This window comes from Suillus fuscotomentosus (assembly GCF_016647785.1).
Source record: "Suillus fuscotomentosus strain FC203 chromosome Unknown F5891scaffold_3, whole genome shotgun sequence".
Taxonomy (NCBI): Eukaryota; Fungi; Basidiomycota; class Agaricomycetes; order Boletales; family Suillaceae; genus Suillus; species Suillus fuscotomentosus.
Genome location: NW_024539515.1, coordinates 154,855 through 174,427, shown reverse-complemented (window position 1 = coordinate 174,427; position 19,573 = coordinate 154,855). Strand labels below are relative to the sequence as shown.

The following is a 19,573-nucleotide window of genomic DNA, read 5'->3' as shown; positions in this document are numbered from 1 at the left end:
GGGATACAATCAAATGCGTATTGGATGCCCTGCTGCAAGATGTAGCTCCTTTACACGAATGAACATGTCAGAGTCGACAGTGTCGACGACAAGGTAATCGGTACTGCCATCCGGCACAAGGAGAGCTCCGCGAATGATTGACCTCACTGAGAAAAACTCGGCTTGCGCTCGGGGTCTTGCTCGAACACGATAGATATTGAGGTGTTTGTCCTTTCGGAGCCGTACACCAGTGGGAGCGTCAAAAGGATGGATTAGAGCTAGAGAGAGCGTGATATCCCCAACTATACATTCAAACAGAAAGAGAAGGCGACCAAATATCACTTTGGCTTCTGTCTGAATGAAAACACAATCAAAACGCGCAGCATTGAAAAACTTGGGACTGCATCTAAGGTAGTCGGTGTGTAGTCGCCAATCCACCAAGGACTCGTAGTTAACCTTCAAAAAACGGCACTCAGTGATCTGTTTAACGATATTAGTGTAGCGAAACATAGAGCCGAACTGAACATGACCAACCTTATCACTTGCTTTGAATTGTACCCGCTTTCCACCTGGTAAAGGGAGCCGAATAACTTGAAGAAAGTCAGTCAAGAAATTATTGAGCTTGACCCGAAAATTAGTGAACGCGGCATCCTCCTTATGAGCATCCTCGATCAACTCAAAGGTCTGCGCAGCTTGCCTCGACCCAAGTCTTACATGAGGCGCATTTGCATCCGGCGAGACCAGATCATCCACATCTCCTAAATCCTCCAGGTCACCCGAATCTTCGCTGCCTCCGGACTCATACTCGTCTAGGTCTGATATGTGGCGGCGAATGCTCTCCGCAACCACTTGCCAATGGTTTATGCGGAGTATCTGCAATGAAATTGGTATCAAAATGATAGTTAGAGTGAAAAGAACGTCACCTGAGGCGCCACATCCCTGAAATTAGTGCGCAATAAGTACGAGTCTTTCAGCGACCCATGCATCCTTTCATTCGGCTTTGTATTGTAGTTACGTGTCGCACCTTTTGCTTCGATATTGTCAAAAATGTGCACACTCATGTGCAGTTTGGGGAAGTTCCAGTTTTTGTCGCTCTCATCAGCGCTTTTCTCTATATATTGCTATCATAGGCTTAATCAGTGGATAATTGTCTGAGTGAACTGAGGTAGACACACCTGAAGATAAGTCGAGAATGCCTGCACTGCATGTCGGCCGGCACTGATAGTCTCAGTGGTGTGAACTTCAAGCGCCGCATATGCGTCAACTTCGAGAAAGTGCCGAATGCAACGGAGTAGGAGATAGCCGAGTGGACTGTCGTCCTCCGTCAAAATCGCGTGCGCAGCATATACCACCATCTGAAAGAGTGTCAATGGCAATGAAGTAATAGTTTAAATCAAAAACACACCTTTGATATGTCCTCGTAGACACTGCCATCAGCGAAAGAGATGCTCATAACGTGAGCTAAGTGCTTCAAGTTTCGCCAGCGCGGGAATGCTTCGTAGCTAGTAGTTAAATGGGTCAATTCAAAACAATGTTACAGCGCTTGAGTCACAAACTGACTTTTTGTCCATTTGTGCTACTTTCACTCGTCCCAAACCGACAACGATTTTCTGAAGTTCGGCCCAGAGGTGGTCACGATACAGACCACCATTGAAGTGGAGTCGGTCCCATGACAACGCATCATGTACATCAGTATGCATCATGGCCGCAAAGGCATTCTGTAGCTTTGATTAGTTAGAACGAACTTACAACAGAGAAAACATTACCATGATGTCACGAAGGCCATACTCTTTCAGTTTCTCCTCTTTCTCCTCAGCAGTCGCCTCAGCTCGTGCAGCCTTCACCACTTCCTGCGACTGGGTAGCCGTTCGAGGAGGATAACACTTTAATGTATTCAAAAGCTCGTCGTGGGGAACGAGACACACTGGACATGGCCAAAGGCATTTTATCCCTCGGATTAGCGACATAATACATCTTAAATAGTTAATGATATTCATTAGCGATTCAGATTAACATCGAAGTGTGATATTACTCACTGTTCCTCGTAGTCTGCAGATAAAATTAGGATAATAGGAAAGAACCACCGCGGAACGTTGTCAGGGCAATCAAACCACTGTCCAGTATGAGACTTTGATGCGAGCGAAGATAGGATCTTTGAGAATGATTCATGCCAAACGGCATTCTTGAAGTTGACCCAGCTGGGCTTGCCAGCTTGGTCTCTGTCCTCCTTCACCTGCGTCAGAGTATAAGTCCCAACCGCAGATATATCAATATTACTGTGTCATACAATCGGAAGCCATCCAACTACATAGCCGCTACCCACACCCTGTCCGTTACGAATGTTCGCGGGGAGATTTGCTAGACGTGCAACAACAGGATACCCTCTTGCGGTACCAAATGACGACAACCTTGTCTTGTCCGCATACAAAATGAAAGCTAAGGGCTTGCCGCCCGGTGGTAGCTGTGACTACAAAGCAAAGTAAGGCGATCAAAATTGACAGTGAGATTAAGTACCTACTTGAACATTCCAAAAGGTTTCGGCAGTGAAAGGTTCGTCTATGAAACGTACGAAGGTCTTGCCATCAAATTTCGAGAAGCGCTGCGCATCAAAAACCATGTGTGGGAACAAGCGAGGATCACGGAGAAGATCTGCCGCCCACTCCCAGAGATCCCGGTAGTATAGCTCGAATTGTCGAATTGAATCATCGTATGGTACAGATATTACATCATGAGTAAACTAAACTTAGTTGTTAGACAATGAATATCAGAATGAACGAAGGAAAAAAACCCCAGTAGTGCGATGGGAGACGGCTTCCCACCTTTCGCGGATGTCTTTGTGGTTCTTGAACGTAAATTTTTCCGATTGAGAAGCGCACCTGTTACACAACGTAATGAGACGATCAGTTTGATCATTGTTGAGACAGGCCTCCAGAGCAAGTTCGGCTATCTCGAACTCCAAGCGTGACTTAAATGGAGCCCAGGGACGTTTATGAGGTGGGGCAGAAGACGTTGGTGGACGGCGTTTGAAATCGTTGAAGCCGTGTACTTCTGGTGTGATCCCGCTGCTAGGATGGTGCTCGAGCTTGATGTCATCGACCTGGAACATGGGTTCCACGCGTTCAGGGACATCGGCATCGAGAAACGAGGGAAGATCTAGTAAAGTTTCGATAATGAATGTAAAAGCACATAATTTGAGCTCACCTTGGTATTCCGCACCATCCAGATCATTCCAAGTACCTGCAGGTGAGGTATTGCATTGCCCTGTTTCAACTTGAATGTATCAATTTAAAATCAGACTAACAGGCACTTACCTCCCTGTCTCGACACTGTATCAATGTGATCTCCCATCGTCCGTTGCAGATTCGAAGGACCCGCTAGCAAAATTAGACGTTGTAAACAACGAGAAATTGTGCGTACCTGTGTCTCTTCGAATAGAATCAACGAAATGTTGATTCTGCCGTTGTTTTTCGGCTTTCTTCTCGCAAGCCTTGCGGTGGGTGGTGTAGCCACGAGGTTTGATGTCCTGTTGACACAAGTCGCAATATCTTGTCCTCTCAGGGCCCATTTTGTGGATGGTTTGTGTGCTGGGAGAGATTTGGATGGAAAGAATAGGAGAGAACACTCAAAATGCTGCGAGGGGGGGAATTCGAGAATCGAGACAAATATCAATCATCTTGCATGCGTATTGCAACCGCTTGAAACCCCGCCATCAATCTTACAACATGGTTTGTAATCGTCATTGTAACACGATGTAAACGGTACCTGATTACAACCGACTTAGGAAATTTGCGACATTGCCTTTCATGACGCTAGAGGTACATTTCAAGGAACGTTTCACTTACATTATGGCTAAGCGTCCATTCTTGGTGCTTCTCGCGCGCCTCATGTTCGCCGCACCTGGGCGGTCAAGGAGTCGAGATTGAATAGGAATATGACGCTTGTAGTTCGACGCAAAGGGGATGAGTGGGTTTCCTAGCGAGCGTGTGCCTCCCGAAGCAGCAGGTTAATGAAGGGGCGTGTCCAGCGTGGTCACCTCAAGAACGTTATCAATTTACAGCAATTTACCTCTCCAGGCTAACTTAGTCCTCGTCGTTGCTAACGCGGTTGAGTCAACCTTAACTTATTGGCGGACATGAATATTTGAATGGTGCCACTCCAACAGTGTGCATAGCAAAAAATCATGTTCCTGCGTCTGAAATTCGAAAAAGGTTCTAAGTAGGTATACTAACTAATAACAATGGCGTTACAAGTACACTCCCTTTCTTCTTCCATGCACATTCGGCAGTCATTCGTATTGGTGAGACGGGTATCTATCATCGAGACGACATACAAAACGCGGTATGGCTGGCAGGGTATGGTTTATGAGGCGATATGTATATGCGCAATATAGACATAGTCGACAGGGTTGGATGCGAGGCGGGAAATATAGGATACAGGATATATGTCGGGATATAGATACCGTTTTGCCCGCGTCTTTGTCGGTCGCCGTTTTGCGACGACGTGAATAATTAAATAGGCCGTGGAAATCGAGCTCAAGATGACGATGTGCGAATTGAGTGGTAAAACCGAATAAATACCAAGATCCAAACGAGCGTGATAATCAGGGTAAGGCATGAAAAACACGTGTCTCGTGCCATCCTCTCAGGATGACGGTGGCTCGGCTGTTGCGGGTACAGGCGATGAAGTGATCATTTGAGATGACGAAATCTGCATCTGCGCGATCTGCGGCGACTTTTCAGCGGGCGCTTCCGAAGTAGAACCCTGCAGGGGAGCTAGTGATTGCGTTGGAATCTGCGGCGAAGCAAACTGCACTTGGCGTGGCTGCTCGCAGAGCCTAGGCATTGAGCCCCGACGCAACATCTCCTGTCCCTGGTACGAGACTGGAGGTTGCGGGAAGTAACCCGGGGCAGTTGCTGACTTCCTAGGCGCTTGTTGTTGAAGAGACGCGATGTCTGTCAACGGGGCGTTAGGGAGACGAATTGGACCCTGAGGGCCGGCATCGATAGGCGGGCTCTGCGAACTACGAGGAATGGGGAACGTGGCAATGGAAGGCGATGAATAGCTAGAAGGAGGGCCGGAGATAGAGCCAGGGGTAGGAGGCTGTGACGAATACACCGACACTGTGAAATTGTTGGCACGTGCTTAACAACGGGTAAGAAATAATGAAACTTACCATTATCATCCCAGTCGCTGACTGCGCCACCACTCGATGCGGTGCTCGAAACGGAGCTACGCCTTGCCATACCGAACTCTCGCGGCTCCTTCTTGATCTGGGGTGAACCAGCTAGGGGAGCAGGTTTTTGTACCTTCTTTTCGCCAGGTTTACGCGTCTTTCCACCTGCCCTTAGCTCATCGAAGCGAAGGGGACGTGGACGCAAGTGGGTACGCTCATAAAGACCACATTTATTGCAGACGATCTTTCCAGGATTGAGAGTGGAGCGGCGCCATGAAGGCGGCTCTGTGGTATGGCAATTAAAACAACGCCTCCTGAGGTACTGAGTCTCTTTGCTAGCAGCATCATCTGTGTGTTGAATTGGAACTGAAGCACCGGCTCCGGAGGGGAGGAAACCAGGGTGGTGATGACCGTGAAGAGTATGAGCTGCGAAACCCAATTGGGAAGGAACAATGAGGGGGGTGTCCTCTAGCTTAATGGACTGAGGATCGTGGGGGTGACGGGACTCAGATGGATCTGGGGACATTGAAAGCGAGTCATTGTACATGGACGGGTATTGGTCATAAAATTGGGGGTGGTGAGGTATGTGGTGCTGGGGAAAGTCATGTCTGACATAAGGGAAGGTGGCGCGACGAAGTGTATGGTGGTCGGGCTGGCGCAAGTGCATTTGCTGATGCTGTTGATGATGTTGCTGCTGCTGCTGCTGCTGTTGTTGTTGTTGGTGCCATTCATTGTAGTGCGCGTGATCGTCAATGTACGCTTCACTCTGGTATGGTTCCGGCTCGTACAACTCGCGAAGGAGGGAGCTTTGTGGCGCTGGATAATTGTTGTAGCTGGCTTGGGAAACCCAAGAATCGTTTTGGATCATTGATCCTACGTCGGATGGAAGATATGAGTCTTCCTGGAATATTGTTGGAACAGTGGGGATCGGATGTTTAAAGTTATGAGTGGGGATGAGGTCAACGGATTGAGGAGATGGAGTACGAGGAGTCGAAGAAGACTCGGAGTAGGCGGGGGATGAGTCGGGGTATGGAGATGCGTAGGCTGCAAAATCCATGACAAGAGGATTGAAAGAAAAAAAAGTTTAGAATTGTTGAAGACAAGAATCGGTCAAGCCTTGACACTGTACGGGTAAATTATAAGAAGAAGGTCCATGCAGTGTTCAAATTTGGACTAGAGCAAAAAGCTCCTCTCCCAGATTTTGGTTACTCTTTCTTTCTAGCCCGTTCCACTATCTCGGTACTCGCGGAACATCCCGTTCAAAACAAGATTCAGATTCTTCCGGTAGATCTCTTATCGCGCCCCAAATATAATCAAATATAATGCCAACACAAACAAACAAACCGCTTCCTCCATATTACGTCCATTGAATTCCCACGCACAGCATGCAAACGCTCTCTTCACAATAAATTTGTACATTTTTAACAATTTTTAACTTGAGAGTAGCGCCCCGTCGGAACTGAGTCCTAGTCTCAATTCGTTGGCCTGTCCTGATTGGATAATGCCCTCCGTGCCGACATCGTGCCGTCTTGTGACCCCGTGTATTGTACCATTTTTACTTATTTAAGCCTATTTATCTCACGCTTCCCCTCACCCTCCGCCAGTTATTGCAAGTCAAACCCCGTCTCCCTTGAAAAGAGCGAGTTAAATGTTTCTACTTTCGCATAAGATCCAATTTAGGAAGTCTTCTTGATCCTCCGCATACGCTGCCGTAGCCTTTGAGTCATCCTGTGTTCACCTTTATTCTTCTTTTTGACAATACTACCACATACTTCACTGCCACAAAGCTCTTCCTGCCACTTACCGTACCTATTTGCGAGTGGCCGCCTGCGCAGCTCCATTCTTATTATTAGTTCTCACAGTGCTTCGTGTCTAAATATGGAACTTGCTTTGCTGCTCCTACTTCCAGTGCGACATCCTGTGGGGTGTCCCGCTTGTCGAATCCCATCCACTCCCGACGCCTTCCGGACTCCAATCGATAAATGAAATATACCCGTGGTCTAAGCTTATGATGGTTAAGCTAGGCCACCGCTCACTAGTACTGTAACCTCTCCTCGATAACCATTATCTGAACTCTCCTCCGCGGGGTCATCCACAACTTCACTTCAACTTGAAACTCCGGTATCTTACCCAACTTCCGACCTGCCCCTGTTGCGATCATCCGCATTCGCCATGATGCCATACTGTACACCGAAACTCATTCAAAGGAAGTTCGAGGTCCAATTGGATTCGGTCCAATTCAACGAACTTGTTTCGTCACCCATCATAGCCCGCTCGCATGTTGCCTCAATCCAGCATCATTCTAACGCCCTTCTTGATTCCTGTGCTAGCGCTACACCCGAAAGGACAATTGAACATCCTGCCACATGCATCTATGCTGTGTCCTCTTTATGGACCTTATGGTTCAAGTCGGAATTACAGCACTGTCACGGCATAACCCCAAAGCTTATCCATGTGATCATCTTTGCATGGGCTATGCTTGCGATGCTGTATTGCTGCACTGGCGGAGTGTAACTTTGTCGGTTTCATTCCGGGAGTCCTATGGTCCTCGGATTGGGCACTTGTGGCCCACAGTCTAGTGTCCAACGTAATAGCGCTTGTACTTTCACTTTCCCAATGAAACACAGGCTCTATTCATCTTACTGGTATCTCTAACCTCTAGCAATCCGAGTCGTCGATTGAAATTGTTCGGTTGCCTGGTTCATCCTATAACCCTGTGGAGCAATTGTACATCATAACTATGTCACAGACACAGACACAGACGCATGGTGGATCATCCCTCCATCAAGTACGGCGAATATTCAAATCCCAGAGCGCGAATCTTGCAGTATGCTTCGTTCGTTTGATCACTGATGCGGCACAGGTTGAAGAAGGTTTCCTCGACTTTGAAACATGGGTTTAGTGTGGGACATGTGTTATAATCACATCGCCCGCCCCAGAAGCACCTCCATGATTTCATCTTTCCGTTACATTAACTGTACAGCGCGGAGACGGAGATGAAAAGGCTCAAGGATTGCCATTGCCTTCCCCTCTGCAGGACGCGTGTCAGATTACGGTCCAGATGACGTATTTTTGTCTGCAGGTCTTGAACTTTGCTTGAGCGCTTTTCTTAAGCTTATCACGTTGCACATTACATTGACACCGCTGTCAAAAAAGCTATGTGTGGAGTTTGTCCACACATACGGGGTCAACGTACTGAATATAAGCGGGACGAGGCCTTATCGTCGCGCAACTTAAGTTTAAAGCCGATGAGCCACCCCATAGGTGGTTCACTAGCATAGTACTAACGGCCACAATTATCGCTCATTCATTGGCACATTCCACGATTAAATGAACGGGCAAGTCGCTAGTCTCCCCGAACCCCTGTAGATGAGCGTTTTCTAGCACAAACCCTCAGGAAACCCTTCTCCCCCATGACATGTCCTAGGCCGCCCACTTCTATCTACGTCTACCTAACTGAGTTGATTCGGGTTTTCCCGTCTAGTATGGGCGTCGGACACTCAATGTGCCTGTCTCTGTTATGGAAAGAGAGCGTATCATGTGAGTCCAGCCGAATGGTAGCTCGTTCGCTTCCTTCCAGTGCGATGGCAGCGGATGAGTGACCCACAGACTCCACAGCCCAACCTCCTATGAAGAGGGAGGGAGGGAAGGCGTCAGGGTATCATGAGGTCGCCGCAGCTCTGAATTAAGTGGCATACCCCTTTCTATTCATAACCATGGACAGGAACCATTCGCGGGTGCACAGGTACTCCGGCATTCAAAGGGTCTTATCAAGAGCACTTTGTTAGCGTGCCACCCATTTGCAAGGGCTTCTTCCTAAGCAGGATTCGATTGCGCGGCTCCGGTCATAGGATAGTAAATTACTACTTATCGAACTGGAACCACATGTCCATGTCTTCGGCAGCTCGCGATGAACGCTTCTCCTACCCAATGAGCTGCTCCTCACACCGGTAAACTCCGTACTTTTCACAGCGAACCACAGTTTTCTAGGTAAGTTCGCGTCTTTCTATCTTCAAACGAAGTCCTACGGTGATCTTGAAATTATCCGGGGGCACGCCGTGGGCACTAGCACTATGTACGTATTGGCAACAGGGCCCAGGGAATGTGGGCACTCGTGCACTGTGGTACATTTCTGGTCTGGGTGATCCGTTTATGCCTGTGCGAATGTTTCTGGATTTCCTCCCTGGCGTGCTTGATGGATGAAAAGTACGCTGTGGACGAGTCACCACTTGTCGGGCCGTTTAACCCGGGCCCTGGACATAAACGCCACGAAGGCTTCTAAGACGTCTGTGCCCTGTTCAGAGCGACGTGCTACGTACAATAGATCACCGCCGGGGACGGTCGTGTGGCGGCAGGAGGAGACTTACGTTACCCGTGAACGCGCCGCCATATCATGGTGCCGTAATCTGGAAGGAAAAGAAGTCGGGACGAGCGTGTAACCCTGTTCTGTATTAAGTTACATACGAGTAATTTAGTGTGAGCCTGACCCTCTAGCGAGATTTTCATTAGAGAACATTTGCGCCCATGTTCTACCCGAGGTCGGTTACCCAGAGCTTCGGATGGAGTAGAGACATGACGGAAAGCCGATGCCAGCGAACCAGTCGATAGCTTTCACTTCATTCACACAGTTACGCCTCCGGCATCACCGAGCATACGATCGTTGGTTAGATAGACATGGAAAAGACTTGACATCACGGCATTATATCTAACCGCGGTCCTAGCATCGATACATCGCAACCAGGGTGCTCGTGAAGTAAAAATACAGTTGTAAGCCCGCGTTATGGCATATTGTAATTATGCCCTCAGCCATTAATCGTGGGCCAAGAGTGGGTGCAGGTCGGTCGTCGTTTGTGGCTCGCGGTTGCAAGTTTCACCCGGCTTCCATTTTCAAGTATGTAAGAGCTTCATCTTAAAGACAAAAGAAGGCTCCTTCTTTGGTCTAAGCTAACAACTCAGCTGAGCCTTAATGTGCGTTCTACCATCCATGGCATCCGACGGTGGCCTACTACGTGGGTCTCGCGCCACAATAAGAATGTCGGTGCCTGCAAAACGCCACTACAGTCATCACACGTGGAGAGCGAGTCATGGGAGTTATTCCCCTATGGTCAGTAGCTAGCTATCTTAGATCTAAACCAATCACGAACATATGAGTAATTAGTACAGGCCGTTACGCTTGTGCTGCTTATACAAATCTGTTTTGAGAGCAGCGCTACGCCACTCAACGGGCACGTCAACAATAAGGTTCTTCGCTTTGAGCAAACCAACGGAAACCTGAACGTGTAGCGAATGACCCCACATAACAGGTACGCCGGCGGCAATGTAGTCTGCGCTGTGGGAGGCTTGGTCTTGGAATTTACTTGGCGAGACTAGGCCACACACATACGTTTAGTTTCAAACGCGGGAAATTCAGAATGGACTGACAGCGCTTATTGATGAAGGCAGGAACAATTCTTATTCAGGAGTCGACCACCTCACCACATGTACACGAGTACAATCTACTTGTGGATCCATGCTTCCAACGGAACCTAGACAGCTCCGAAGCCACATGCACAGGCCACCGAGAGGCACTCAGTATACTACAAAAGCAGAAGACCAAGCAACAACCAAGTAAGACAACAAGCAAACGTACGGATTGAGGTCCATCACGATCACGGCGAGAAGGAAGTATTCCATTATGGACGAATGCTCTCACAGTAGACGCCCTGCTTGAGGACCTGTGACTTGATTTTACTTCAGCCTGTGTCGTGAGTGTACTCTCGGTTTACTCGGTCATATCTGGCTGGGTTCTATCCCGTACTCCACTGCCACGAACGTTGCCAAGGACGGACATAGTAAGGGAAAGCCCGAAATGGTGAGGGGAGGAAGCTCTATTTCTTCCGGCCCTTACGGCCAGGACCAGATGCAGGAGGACCCATCTTTCTAATGCAGTCGTCACAGAACCAACTCTCGGGGAGTGGTTGCTTGAGGTTGACACAAGGGAGGTGAAACTACAAACGTGTCAGATCACGGTTGCCAAAAGCTGAAATATTAGGCTTACCCATTGATACGGGCAATCTGGGTTGTCACACGCGATCATTTCTCCGTAACTCAGCTTCTGACAGAAGCAGTACAGTTCCTTGTCTTCGCCATCTTCGCCCTCCTCGCCATCACCTTCCTCTGCTTCTGCTTCCTCTGCACCTTGAGTTTCATCTCCATAATCAAAATCGAAGTCTTCAGCCTCAGATGAAGCTCCCCGTCTTCTCCGGCGACCTCGAGTAGACGGTACATAGGCAGACGGTGCCGGTGATGGCAGCTTGATAGATCCCTGCGTCCCCATCAATCTCCGTTCTTGAATCTAACGTTCAGCACCAGAGTTCAATGGCACAAGCGCAAACTCACTTTTAAAAGCATTGTCTTCTCCAGCAACCGAAGCACGCCCTCCGACAGAGGCCATGCTTCCTGAGCCACTTGCCAAAGGGGTGGCGGTACCGCCAGCGAACGCATTTCGCAAGCTTTCATTAATTTGAGCGGCTGGATTGCGTCCTCCAAGCACATAGCCGGCAGTGCCACTACCAAGTCCTGATACAGAAACAGGAGTCGAAGATGCGGCACCGGCGAAGACAGATGCTGGATCTGTTTCTCCTTGTAGAACAAGGACACGGCCCAGATCGTATTCTAACCGGGCCCGCTTCCTAGAGAGTAGGTCGACAATACGAGAGGCAAGAGCAATTTTCTCGTCTGAAAGCGCCGCAAGTTTCTCTTGAGCATCCTTCAGTTTCTCAGTCGGTGGTGCTATCGTCCTATCCCTCTCTTTCGAAACGGGGTCCGTGCCGTCTGATCGTAGGACATGTCGCATATATTTATGAGCTTCTTTGGCTAGATCATTCTGAATGTCTTCAATATAAATAAATGTTTTGTCAGAGTCTGCAATATTGTAGCTGCATACCTTGAGAATCGGTCTCTTTCGAACGAAGCTCTTGCAGCAGAAATTGTACTTCGCTAGGCAAGTTATCAAGAGCTGATTATCGAGCCTCTTTAGCTTGCCAAATCACATGAACTCTGAGGTTGGCTCACTCATTATGAACTCTGACGCTATCGTAACAGCTTCCTCCAAATTTTGGACGCTCGCAGTGCTCATGGTTTCCACGTTCTCAATCGTCAGTCGTTGAGGGTTTCGGCTCAGGGTGTGCTGACTAGATGACAAACCACGACCGTGGTGTTCAAACTCCGCGAATCTTGGGGTTATGTAATGAAAGTAATAAGGCGCAGTCAGCCAATGGAAATCGTTCATCATTCATCCAACTCGAGTCAAGTCAAGGCGCAAGGGTGTCGATATATTCGAACAAGTCGATGTCGAACGTTCGTAGCTGTCTGTCAGCAACAATGCCATGGAATAATGGAAGCACTATAGGCTATACCAAACTGCTAGACTAGTGCAGCCTGGGCCTGAACATCGATTACGCCTAGCATCCTCAGTGCCACTGATAGGATCAAAGTAATCTCCCCTATCCGGACCCTTATGGACGACAGTCGTCCCTTCTAAATAAAGAAGCTAATGGGGCACCTCGCTTTTTTCAATGAGAACTTTCGCACGTTGCGCAAGTCTTCTCTGTTGTCCGTGCGTCGATTCCGTCATGACCAGTTCTCTGAGTCGGTACTGGTCGAATACACGAAGAAGATTATGCGGACTTCTACGCTCCCACTTTCTCACAAAACCACAGCATTTGCGAATATATGATCACATGTGCTAATTTTGGTGAGGTTCATGTCATCGACTTTTCGCTGACACGATCGAAACGCTTTCACAGGATGAAACATTGGGATGACCTGACCAACGCACCCGATGTACCATTTTAACGACCGTGTGACGACGTCGACCACGATAACCACAAGAATAGTGTACTAGATGTACCGCGTCGAACTTGGCACTTCAAGGTGAGCCAATGTCGTCTTAGCATTCTCAAGGCCCCAGACGCTTACTGACATCACCTGTCGTACAAACTTTACCAAGCACATTGCAATCCATCCGCTTTGGCAGTAGCGTGGAAGGTTCGGCTGTGCATATCTTTGAAATACAACATTCAGTCCCGGTCGAATACTCCGCCGTCGACGCCACCATGGCGAATATAATGAAGTGTTGAAATAACCATCCAATAAAAATACATACATTCAAATTCCTGGACAGTCTGCGAAGCACGGAGAGATACAAACGAGTGTTCTAATCTTATCAGAGATGGGATGGTCGTAATGATGCGCCTTGGGGCGCATTTCTACCTTGAGAATTTGTTCATTTACACTTTGGCTTATCTCTGGCTATCCGTAGTGAAGCCGCAACGATGATGGGATGCTGTCCATTGCGATGAAGCTGCGGCAATGCTGTGTTTATGTAATGTACACAAAGTTCTGTCCTTCGATATCATCCTATATTGATGGAACACCACGAGCAGGTCTCCGCACTGTCATCCAGCAGTATGCAGCGATGCCACCGTGGTCAAATCTTACTAAATGCACCATCGCTATTGAACTCTACATGTCCCCGTTAAGGTTGACTCCGTCGGGGGTGTCTAAGCTAGTTCGCATCTCATCCACTTTTGGTCTTCCGATGCTTTGCTGAATATGATGGCCCTGTAGGAAGTTCTGTACTGCCCCAGCTCTCTGTGTTGATATTCCCAACCGATGGGTGGCGTGGACTGGTGACCTGCGGGCTTGTGTCATAGGCGGACCATCACTGGTCACGAGTGTATATTCTTCGGTTTCGTGTTTCAGACGGGGACAGCACCGAAAAACTCTAAGTAAAATGGAGATTACACCCTCCGAATTCCATTGATATCAAAAGTGTCCATGTGCGTTTAACTAGCACGCGCGCGGGCAACTCGATCAAGTCACACATCTAGATCCGAGTCCCATGCACATAATGCTATGAGAAGGCTCCTAGAAGAGGAGCTAATGCTCTGCTTCCAAGTGTCATCCATGTATGACAGAGATCTACAACTAAGCCTGTCCTTGACATATCCGGGCAGTTTTCGCAGGGTGAATTTGTTATCCTGCTATAGGGCATGACCCTATGCGCGGAACACCTAGTGCCCTCGGGCGAAATTTGCGGCGGTGAGTCGTTCGGTGACCCTGAACAACGCGCTCTCGTCGTAATCGGTAGCGTGTGGAGCTTGCTAGATGGCAAGGAACCGGGCGGGAGCGAAAATGGCGGCCCGGGGGAACTGCCCAGATTAGCCACTGCGAGAAAATGTCGCAGAGGCACCGTGTCTAGCTACAGGCAGAGTACTATTATCGGAAAACCAAATTGATTGTGTGACTCAATACGCTCCGTGCGGTACCTCTCAACGTTCATTCACCTCAATGCTGACAATAAAGGGGCTTCACCGTGACGAGGACGTAACTCATCGGATGAAAATGGCCGTGTGCATGAGACTCTTTGGACACGCGTACCTCTTCATGCGAAAAACGGACCCCGTTTTCAGTTAAGTTAGTTGGCGATGACGGCAAACGTCTGTGCGTCTATCTGATACGGGTACCTGCTTGCAGGTAACCCCCGCCGCCGAGTTTCTCGCTATCCGTGAACCTCCCTACGTCACTGACTGCGACAAGCGCGTGCTCAAAGATAGCTGCCGTGCCACTAGTCTCACCTTCAGTGTCTGGATCCCCTGCTGAACAACACACAAACAACTGTAAGCACCTGAGAATCTGATTTAAGCGTCATTAAGCTCAAGATACCCAGGGGCCAGAGACTACTATTGCAGGCAAGACTGTCCGCGGCGACTTCAGCTGAAAGTGTCAAAAATATTCCTGGGCGAACTTGCAGGGATGCAAAGAAGCCCAACATAAACACCCTCATAGCATCTCACCAAGCCCGCGACAATTCATCCATTATTGGCACTCACAGTTCCGCGGAGTCCTTGGAATCTAAATCTTTGCATCTGCCGTATTCTGCTGATCAACTGAATCGTCTGGTACTGCAAAAGGTGTACCCGTGCGCTGTTATAACGGCGCAAGTCACACGCACGCAAGAATGAGACGCGTGAGCCTCGGTGCCTAGACAATCAATGTCCTTATCGATCCAGTTTGAAATTCCTACCCCTATGGGAAGTAATTGTCGGTGGATCATGACACGGGACAAGGAGAACGAGGTCGCAACCTTCCGTCGTTGATAGAGGGTACCGTTGTCCGTCCATAAGCCAGTCGATAGACTCGATACATTGTATTGTAGATCAAGTAAAAACAAGAATGCTTTCTATAAATCGTCAGTTCAGAATCACAAATCAATCGCCACCACCTAAGCCTAATCTGGTGCCACAGGTTGAATTATTCGGTAAATGTGAAAGACGTTCCTGCGAATGGAGCTGTGGAACTTGGAAGCCAGGAATTTCAGCAAGTCCGTCAGCTGCTTCTTTACCAAAGCGACCAGGGAAAATGACCAGACGGGATGGCCGCCATCGATAAAGATTATGGAGTTCTAGTTGAGATAGTGAGAATTCTAGATGAGTCGATAAGACGAGTAGAGAACACGTTCGAGTCCTATGATATGCATGATCGGAACGGCTTTCATGCTTTCATGTGCACCTAGTGGCCCGAGCTAATACACGAGTTATGTCAATGCATGTAGCACTGCAGTGGCATGCACGCAGGATTCGAATTTCGCGAGCGATACACTGTCTCTTTGCGCCAAGACAACGACTAGGTGAACAAAAGTTAGCGGGTAGGAGTCATGCCATACGGTGCTTACTTGAGTTCAAGTCCGTCCGGACCCGATCCTTGACTAGTAGATAATGAGTACCGTGCATCAGGCAAATCATATCATCACAGCCAAGGAGAAAAGTGCACAGCCACAGTCTGAAGCGACCGAATGCGCAACCTACCCACCAGCACCCGGCGACCTCAACGTGTTACTCTTGAGTCCTCCCAAGCATCATCATGTCGTTCGAGCACGCTCCCGTCACCAAAGGTTTAACGAGGCTGCTTCACTTCATGAACCAGTTCACTTACTCTTCCCTACTGTGTTACAGGTCTCATGATGGGTAGTGCATTGACATCCATTGTCGGTGGCATATTCGATGTCAAGCACTACTTACACCTTCAGGTTCGAGTCTTGATCAGTAAAACAGAAGCTCAGCTAACTATATTCTTGCAGCTCGTGCCTCACGTGTCACGCAACCATCAGGTATCCGAGTGAAGTCCGTTCATGCTTCATAAAACTGAATCTGAACTAGAACTACTTCTTTACAGTACTGGCGTCTCTTGCTTCACCATACTGCGTTCTCAAATTCAAGCGATCTCCTCATTGCTGTGATTGTGCTATATGGCGTCGGTGTACATGTAGAACGTCAGTTTGGAAGTGTCAAATTCGCGGTGCGTAGCAACATATCCGTTCTGATGTTGATGCCCTAACCTATAATCAAGTCATTTACCGTCGCCTCCGTTCTACTTGCAACGATACTAGAGTTTCTTGCTCTCATACTATTCCACAATATGGGAATCAACCAGATCCCATCTGGTCCATCGGCGCTACTGTTCAGCATCCTATATCAGTGGTATAGGCTAATTCCTCCAGCGTACCATTTTCGAATATTTGGAATTGCTGGAAGCAATAAAGCATTCATGTACATACTCGCTTCTCAGGTAATACCTGGATTTGGTCCACGTTCTATCGTTAATATAACTATCATCAGCTTGCTTTAGGGCACCTTCCGGGTTCATTTGCCTCGGCGGTCGTTGGACTACTCACTGGCTACATTTATCGTTCAGAACTAGTCAATATTAAAAGCTGGCGACTATCCCCGTCCGTAATTCGCTTTAGTACGCGTTTCTTACTTCCATTAGTGGGCTCTACTCGCGCACCACGACGGTCTACCCGCGCTCGTCCCGAAACAACCCATCAAGCGCCAAGCCCTGACGTCGGGAATGAAGAGATAATTGCCACCGCGCGTCCTTCCGCAGGCACAGAAGAAACGGGAGGTTCTGTCATGCGGGAATGGGTTAACGAACTCACGGGGAGGAACGAGCAAGGCACCACAGGGGTTCGTGTCCCGACTGACGCTGAGATTACTCAGTTGACAACAATGTTCCCAAATATGCAACGAGCCGTTATCGTCGGGGCGTTACAAAGGAGGTTAGCTTTCCTATTATTCCAAAGATAGTGTCAGGTTCTGACATGCGATTTGTAGTCCAAACATCGAGAGAGCAGTTGAATTACTCTTGGCTTCCTGACGATTTCAGTTTGAACATCGTCGCATACATCTCTTTGTAAACAGTGTCTCACGCATTCTTGGATTGCATATATATTTTTGACACTAAGACACATAGCTCGGTGTGAAAGAGTATCTTCAAGCCGCGGACTCGGGTTCATCCCCTTCGTACCCCTCGCCGTCCTCGTCCTCGACAGTGAAAGCAGTCATAGGCACAGCGTAGAGACGGATCACCGACTGAAATATATGAATTAGAATGGACCCAAATAGAGTGGTGTGACTTTTACCTTATTGGGGTCCTTAATAAGGACGTACTTGCCCTCAGGCATTTTCATACATAAATCGGTGATCGTTCTGACTATGCCCCAGCCATTGGCGAGAGAGACATTCAACTGAGCAGCAAAGTCGGTTGGACGCATGGAAGCTGTGCTCAGAATGACGTGTCGCGTGTTGTCTTTAGGGTTTCCACGCGAGATATAACTATGAACGCAGGTCAAAAAAGTTCGACACTGGGAGTTGTTAAACACAAAAAGAACAAAGTGCTTGAAAGTTCAAATAAGAAACGGTGCTTACCCTATTTTCATTAGTTCAGCTCCTGCCAACACACTCTGTACAGTCCACTTGGCAAGTTTGCAACTATTGTTTTTCATTTCTGTAGCAACTACAGCGCCACGCTGTGAATCCAGCTTGGACCGCCAGTCAGGAGCACCGCCTGCTCCTTGAGCACGGGGGTCAAATTCGTTCAATGCACGAATGGTGACCAGTCCGTGGCCCTCTTGTGGATTTCCTGGTCCGGGAACATAAGCATCCACTTCAGTGCGGATACAGATTTTCACATCTTCGTCCTCCGTGATACCGAGGTCGAAAACACGGTAGCGGTATCCGCAAGATGCTAAAGGCTCTGTCTCTTCTGGGCCATAAAATGGGTTGGGGTGGGCAAAGTCTGCCGTGATGTTTTCCTGAACAGATTGGAATCCAAAGTTTTGATTGATGTAAGTCGCCTCCAAAGAAAGTGACGTGGCTGAATTAATGGATGGTGGCTCTGGAACCGCTGTTTTCTCGGCCGGGTTATTTGGGTTTGGGGGTGCAGGGTCCTGTGGAGGGTCCGAAGCGTTTTCGTTCACCGTAACAGTGTCAAATGGACCACCATCACGCTTATCGAAGTACAGATTATTACCCTCACGGAGAATGACAATATCCCAAGGGTTGACTGATCGAGGTGCACACATGAGGACCGACAAAATAGCGTCCGTCGTGTAGACATTAGCAACATTTTTGGAGACTAACTATGTGCGACATTAGGTGTCATAAGGCGTAAAGATAGCAGAACATACCTGCTGGATGACGGGATCATCAGAAGTTGTAGTATTATACTTAATGCGGTCCACGAGTTGTAACGGACGTTCGGTCTTCGTTGTAATTCGATCATATGATTTATCATACGCAAAAACGCGGCCGTAAGTGTCACTATTGATTGTCTTCGATATGGAACGATAGCAGAAGAACCAGAAACACTCACATATCTTCCGGCTCATCAACCTCAAGCTTGAGCTTGGCAAGCCGATGGAACTCGATCTCCTCCAACATGGTCCATTGTGGACTAATTGCAACAGACGATTCACGGGTGCGATTTGTCTGATCCATGAAAATATCAGTTGAGCTAGGAGTAAATAGGACACGCAGTGAACCTTTTCCCAATCTCTCCATCCTTTCCGACCCCCACGCTGTGCGCCCCCTCGGTTATTGAAACCACCACGGCCACCTCGTTGAGCAACCCCCCGATTGGTAAAGGACATACCGCCACGGCCAGTAGCCCTTCCACGGGTGAACCCACCTCTGCGTGGAGGAGCAGCTTTATTGTCCACCAGAGAGAAGCTGGATTCGTCTTCCACATGGAAGTAAGCGAAAGCACTGGCAGTCCCACTGCCGAATGCCTGAGCACCATCTCTTCTTGAGCGACCTGGACCGCGGGCATCCCTTGTTGAAGGAAGTCCTACTGCAGTTTGGCGAGTATCGCTTGTGGTATCATTCCAATCAGCGAAGCGGCCGAGCTTATCAGACTTTGAGTATGGCGCATATGGAATGTCCTTGAACTTGAACTGTTCAGGAATGTTAGAAGACGATGGACCCCATCCTCCATCAGGATTGTCATGAATTGGCGGTAAAGTGAAGGAAGCCATTGTGGTCTGCGTTGATGGCAAACAAGATGAGCTACCGAAATTTTGAGTTCAGGAGGGCGTGGGAA

The 19,573-nt window shown here is 48.5% G+C and overlaps 7 protein-coding genes across 7 annotated transcripts; 2 read left to right on the top strand and 5 right to left on the bottom strand.

Annotated features, from left to right (window-relative positions):
* Window positions 1–9: 9 nt before the first annotated feature.
* On the bottom strand, window positions 10–3,085 carry F5891DRAFT_1229459 (uncharacterized protein; the record flags this gene model as incomplete). Its single annotated transcript, XM_041369549.1, has 11 exons — window positions 10–459; window positions 514–852; window positions 903–1,100; window positions 1,155–1,334; window positions 1,385–1,481; window positions 1,540–1,697; window positions 1,746–1,953; window positions 2,016–2,212; window positions 2,267–2,446; window positions 2,498–2,716; window positions 2,768–3,085. The coding sequence occupies 11 exons, from the start codon at window positions 3,083–3,085 to the stop codon at window positions 10–12; spliced, it is 2,544 nt and encodes an 847-aa protein (XP_041232450.1).
* A 169-nt stretch (window positions 3,086–3,254) lies between these two features.
* On the top strand, window positions 3,255–3,764 carry F5891DRAFT_346215 (uncharacterized protein). Its single transcript, XM_041371444.1, has one exon. It carries the CDS (start codon window positions 3,425–3,427, stop codon window positions 3,710–3,712), a length of 288 nt encoding a protein of 95 aa, XP_041232449.1. The 5' UTR covers window positions 3,255–3,424; the 3' UTR covers window positions 3,713–3,764.
* Window positions 3,765–4,620: 856 nt separating this feature from the next.
* F5891DRAFT_1181187 (uncharacterized protein) lies at window positions 4,621–6,209 on the bottom strand (the record flags this gene model as incomplete). The annotated part of the gene is made up of 2 exons (XM_041366014.1): window positions 4,621–5,099; window positions 5,153–6,209. The coding sequence occupies 2 exons, from the start codon at window positions 6,207–6,209 to the stop codon at window positions 4,621–4,623; spliced, it is 1,536 nt and encodes a 511-aa protein (XP_041232448.1).
* Window positions 6,210–10,709: 4,500 nt separating this feature from the next.
* On the bottom strand, window positions 10,710–12,333 carry F5891DRAFT_999152 (uncharacterized protein). The gene is made up of 5 exons (XM_041378525.1): window positions 12,206–12,333; window positions 12,078–12,149; window positions 11,531–12,025; window positions 11,190–11,479; window positions 10,710–11,139 (listed from the first exon to the last, which is right to left on the bottom strand). The coding sequence occupies exons 1-5, from the start codon at window positions 12,267–12,269 to the stop codon at window positions 11,020–11,022; spliced, it is 1,041 nt and encodes a 346-aa protein (XP_041232447.1). The 5' UTR covers window positions 12,270–12,333; the 3' UTR covers window positions 10,710–11,019.
* Window positions 12,334–14,464: 2,131 nt separating this feature from the next.
* Window positions 14,465–15,325, bottom strand: F5891DRAFT_999144 (uncharacterized protein). Its single transcript, XM_041378524.1, has 2 exons — window positions 14,865–15,325; window positions 14,465–14,814 (listed from the first exon to the last, which is right to left on the bottom strand). Exons 1-2 carry the CDS (start codon window positions 14,979–14,981, stop codon window positions 14,713–14,715), a joined length of 219 nt encoding a protein of 72 aa, XP_041232446.1. The 5' UTR covers window positions 14,982–15,325; the 3' UTR covers window positions 14,465–14,712.
* A 732-nt stretch (window positions 15,326–16,057) lies between these two features.
* Window positions 16,058–17,280, top strand: F5891DRAFT_940100 (uncharacterized protein; the record flags this gene model as incomplete). The annotated part of the gene is made up of 6 exons (XM_041374260.1): window positions 16,058–16,088; window positions 16,150–16,223; window positions 16,275–16,304; window positions 16,370–16,492; window positions 16,544–16,762; window positions 16,813–17,280. The coding sequence occupies 6 exons, from the start codon at window positions 16,058–16,060 to the stop codon at window positions 17,278–17,280; spliced, it is 945 nt and encodes a 314-aa protein (XP_041232445.1).
* Window positions 17,281–17,466: 186 nt separating this feature from the next.
* Window positions 17,467–19,508, bottom strand: F5891DRAFT_974716 (eukaryotic translation initiation factor 3 subunit D; the record flags this gene model as incomplete). The annotated part of the gene is made up of 6 exons (XM_041376474.1): window positions 17,467–17,565; window positions 17,616–17,808; window positions 17,902–18,614; window positions 18,663–18,795; window positions 18,848–18,963; window positions 19,017–19,508. The coding sequence occupies 6 exons, from the start codon at window positions 19,506–19,508 to the stop codon at window positions 17,467–17,469; spliced, it is 1,746 nt and encodes a 581-aa protein (XP_041232444.1).
* Window positions 19,509–19,573: the final 65 nt, after the last annotated feature.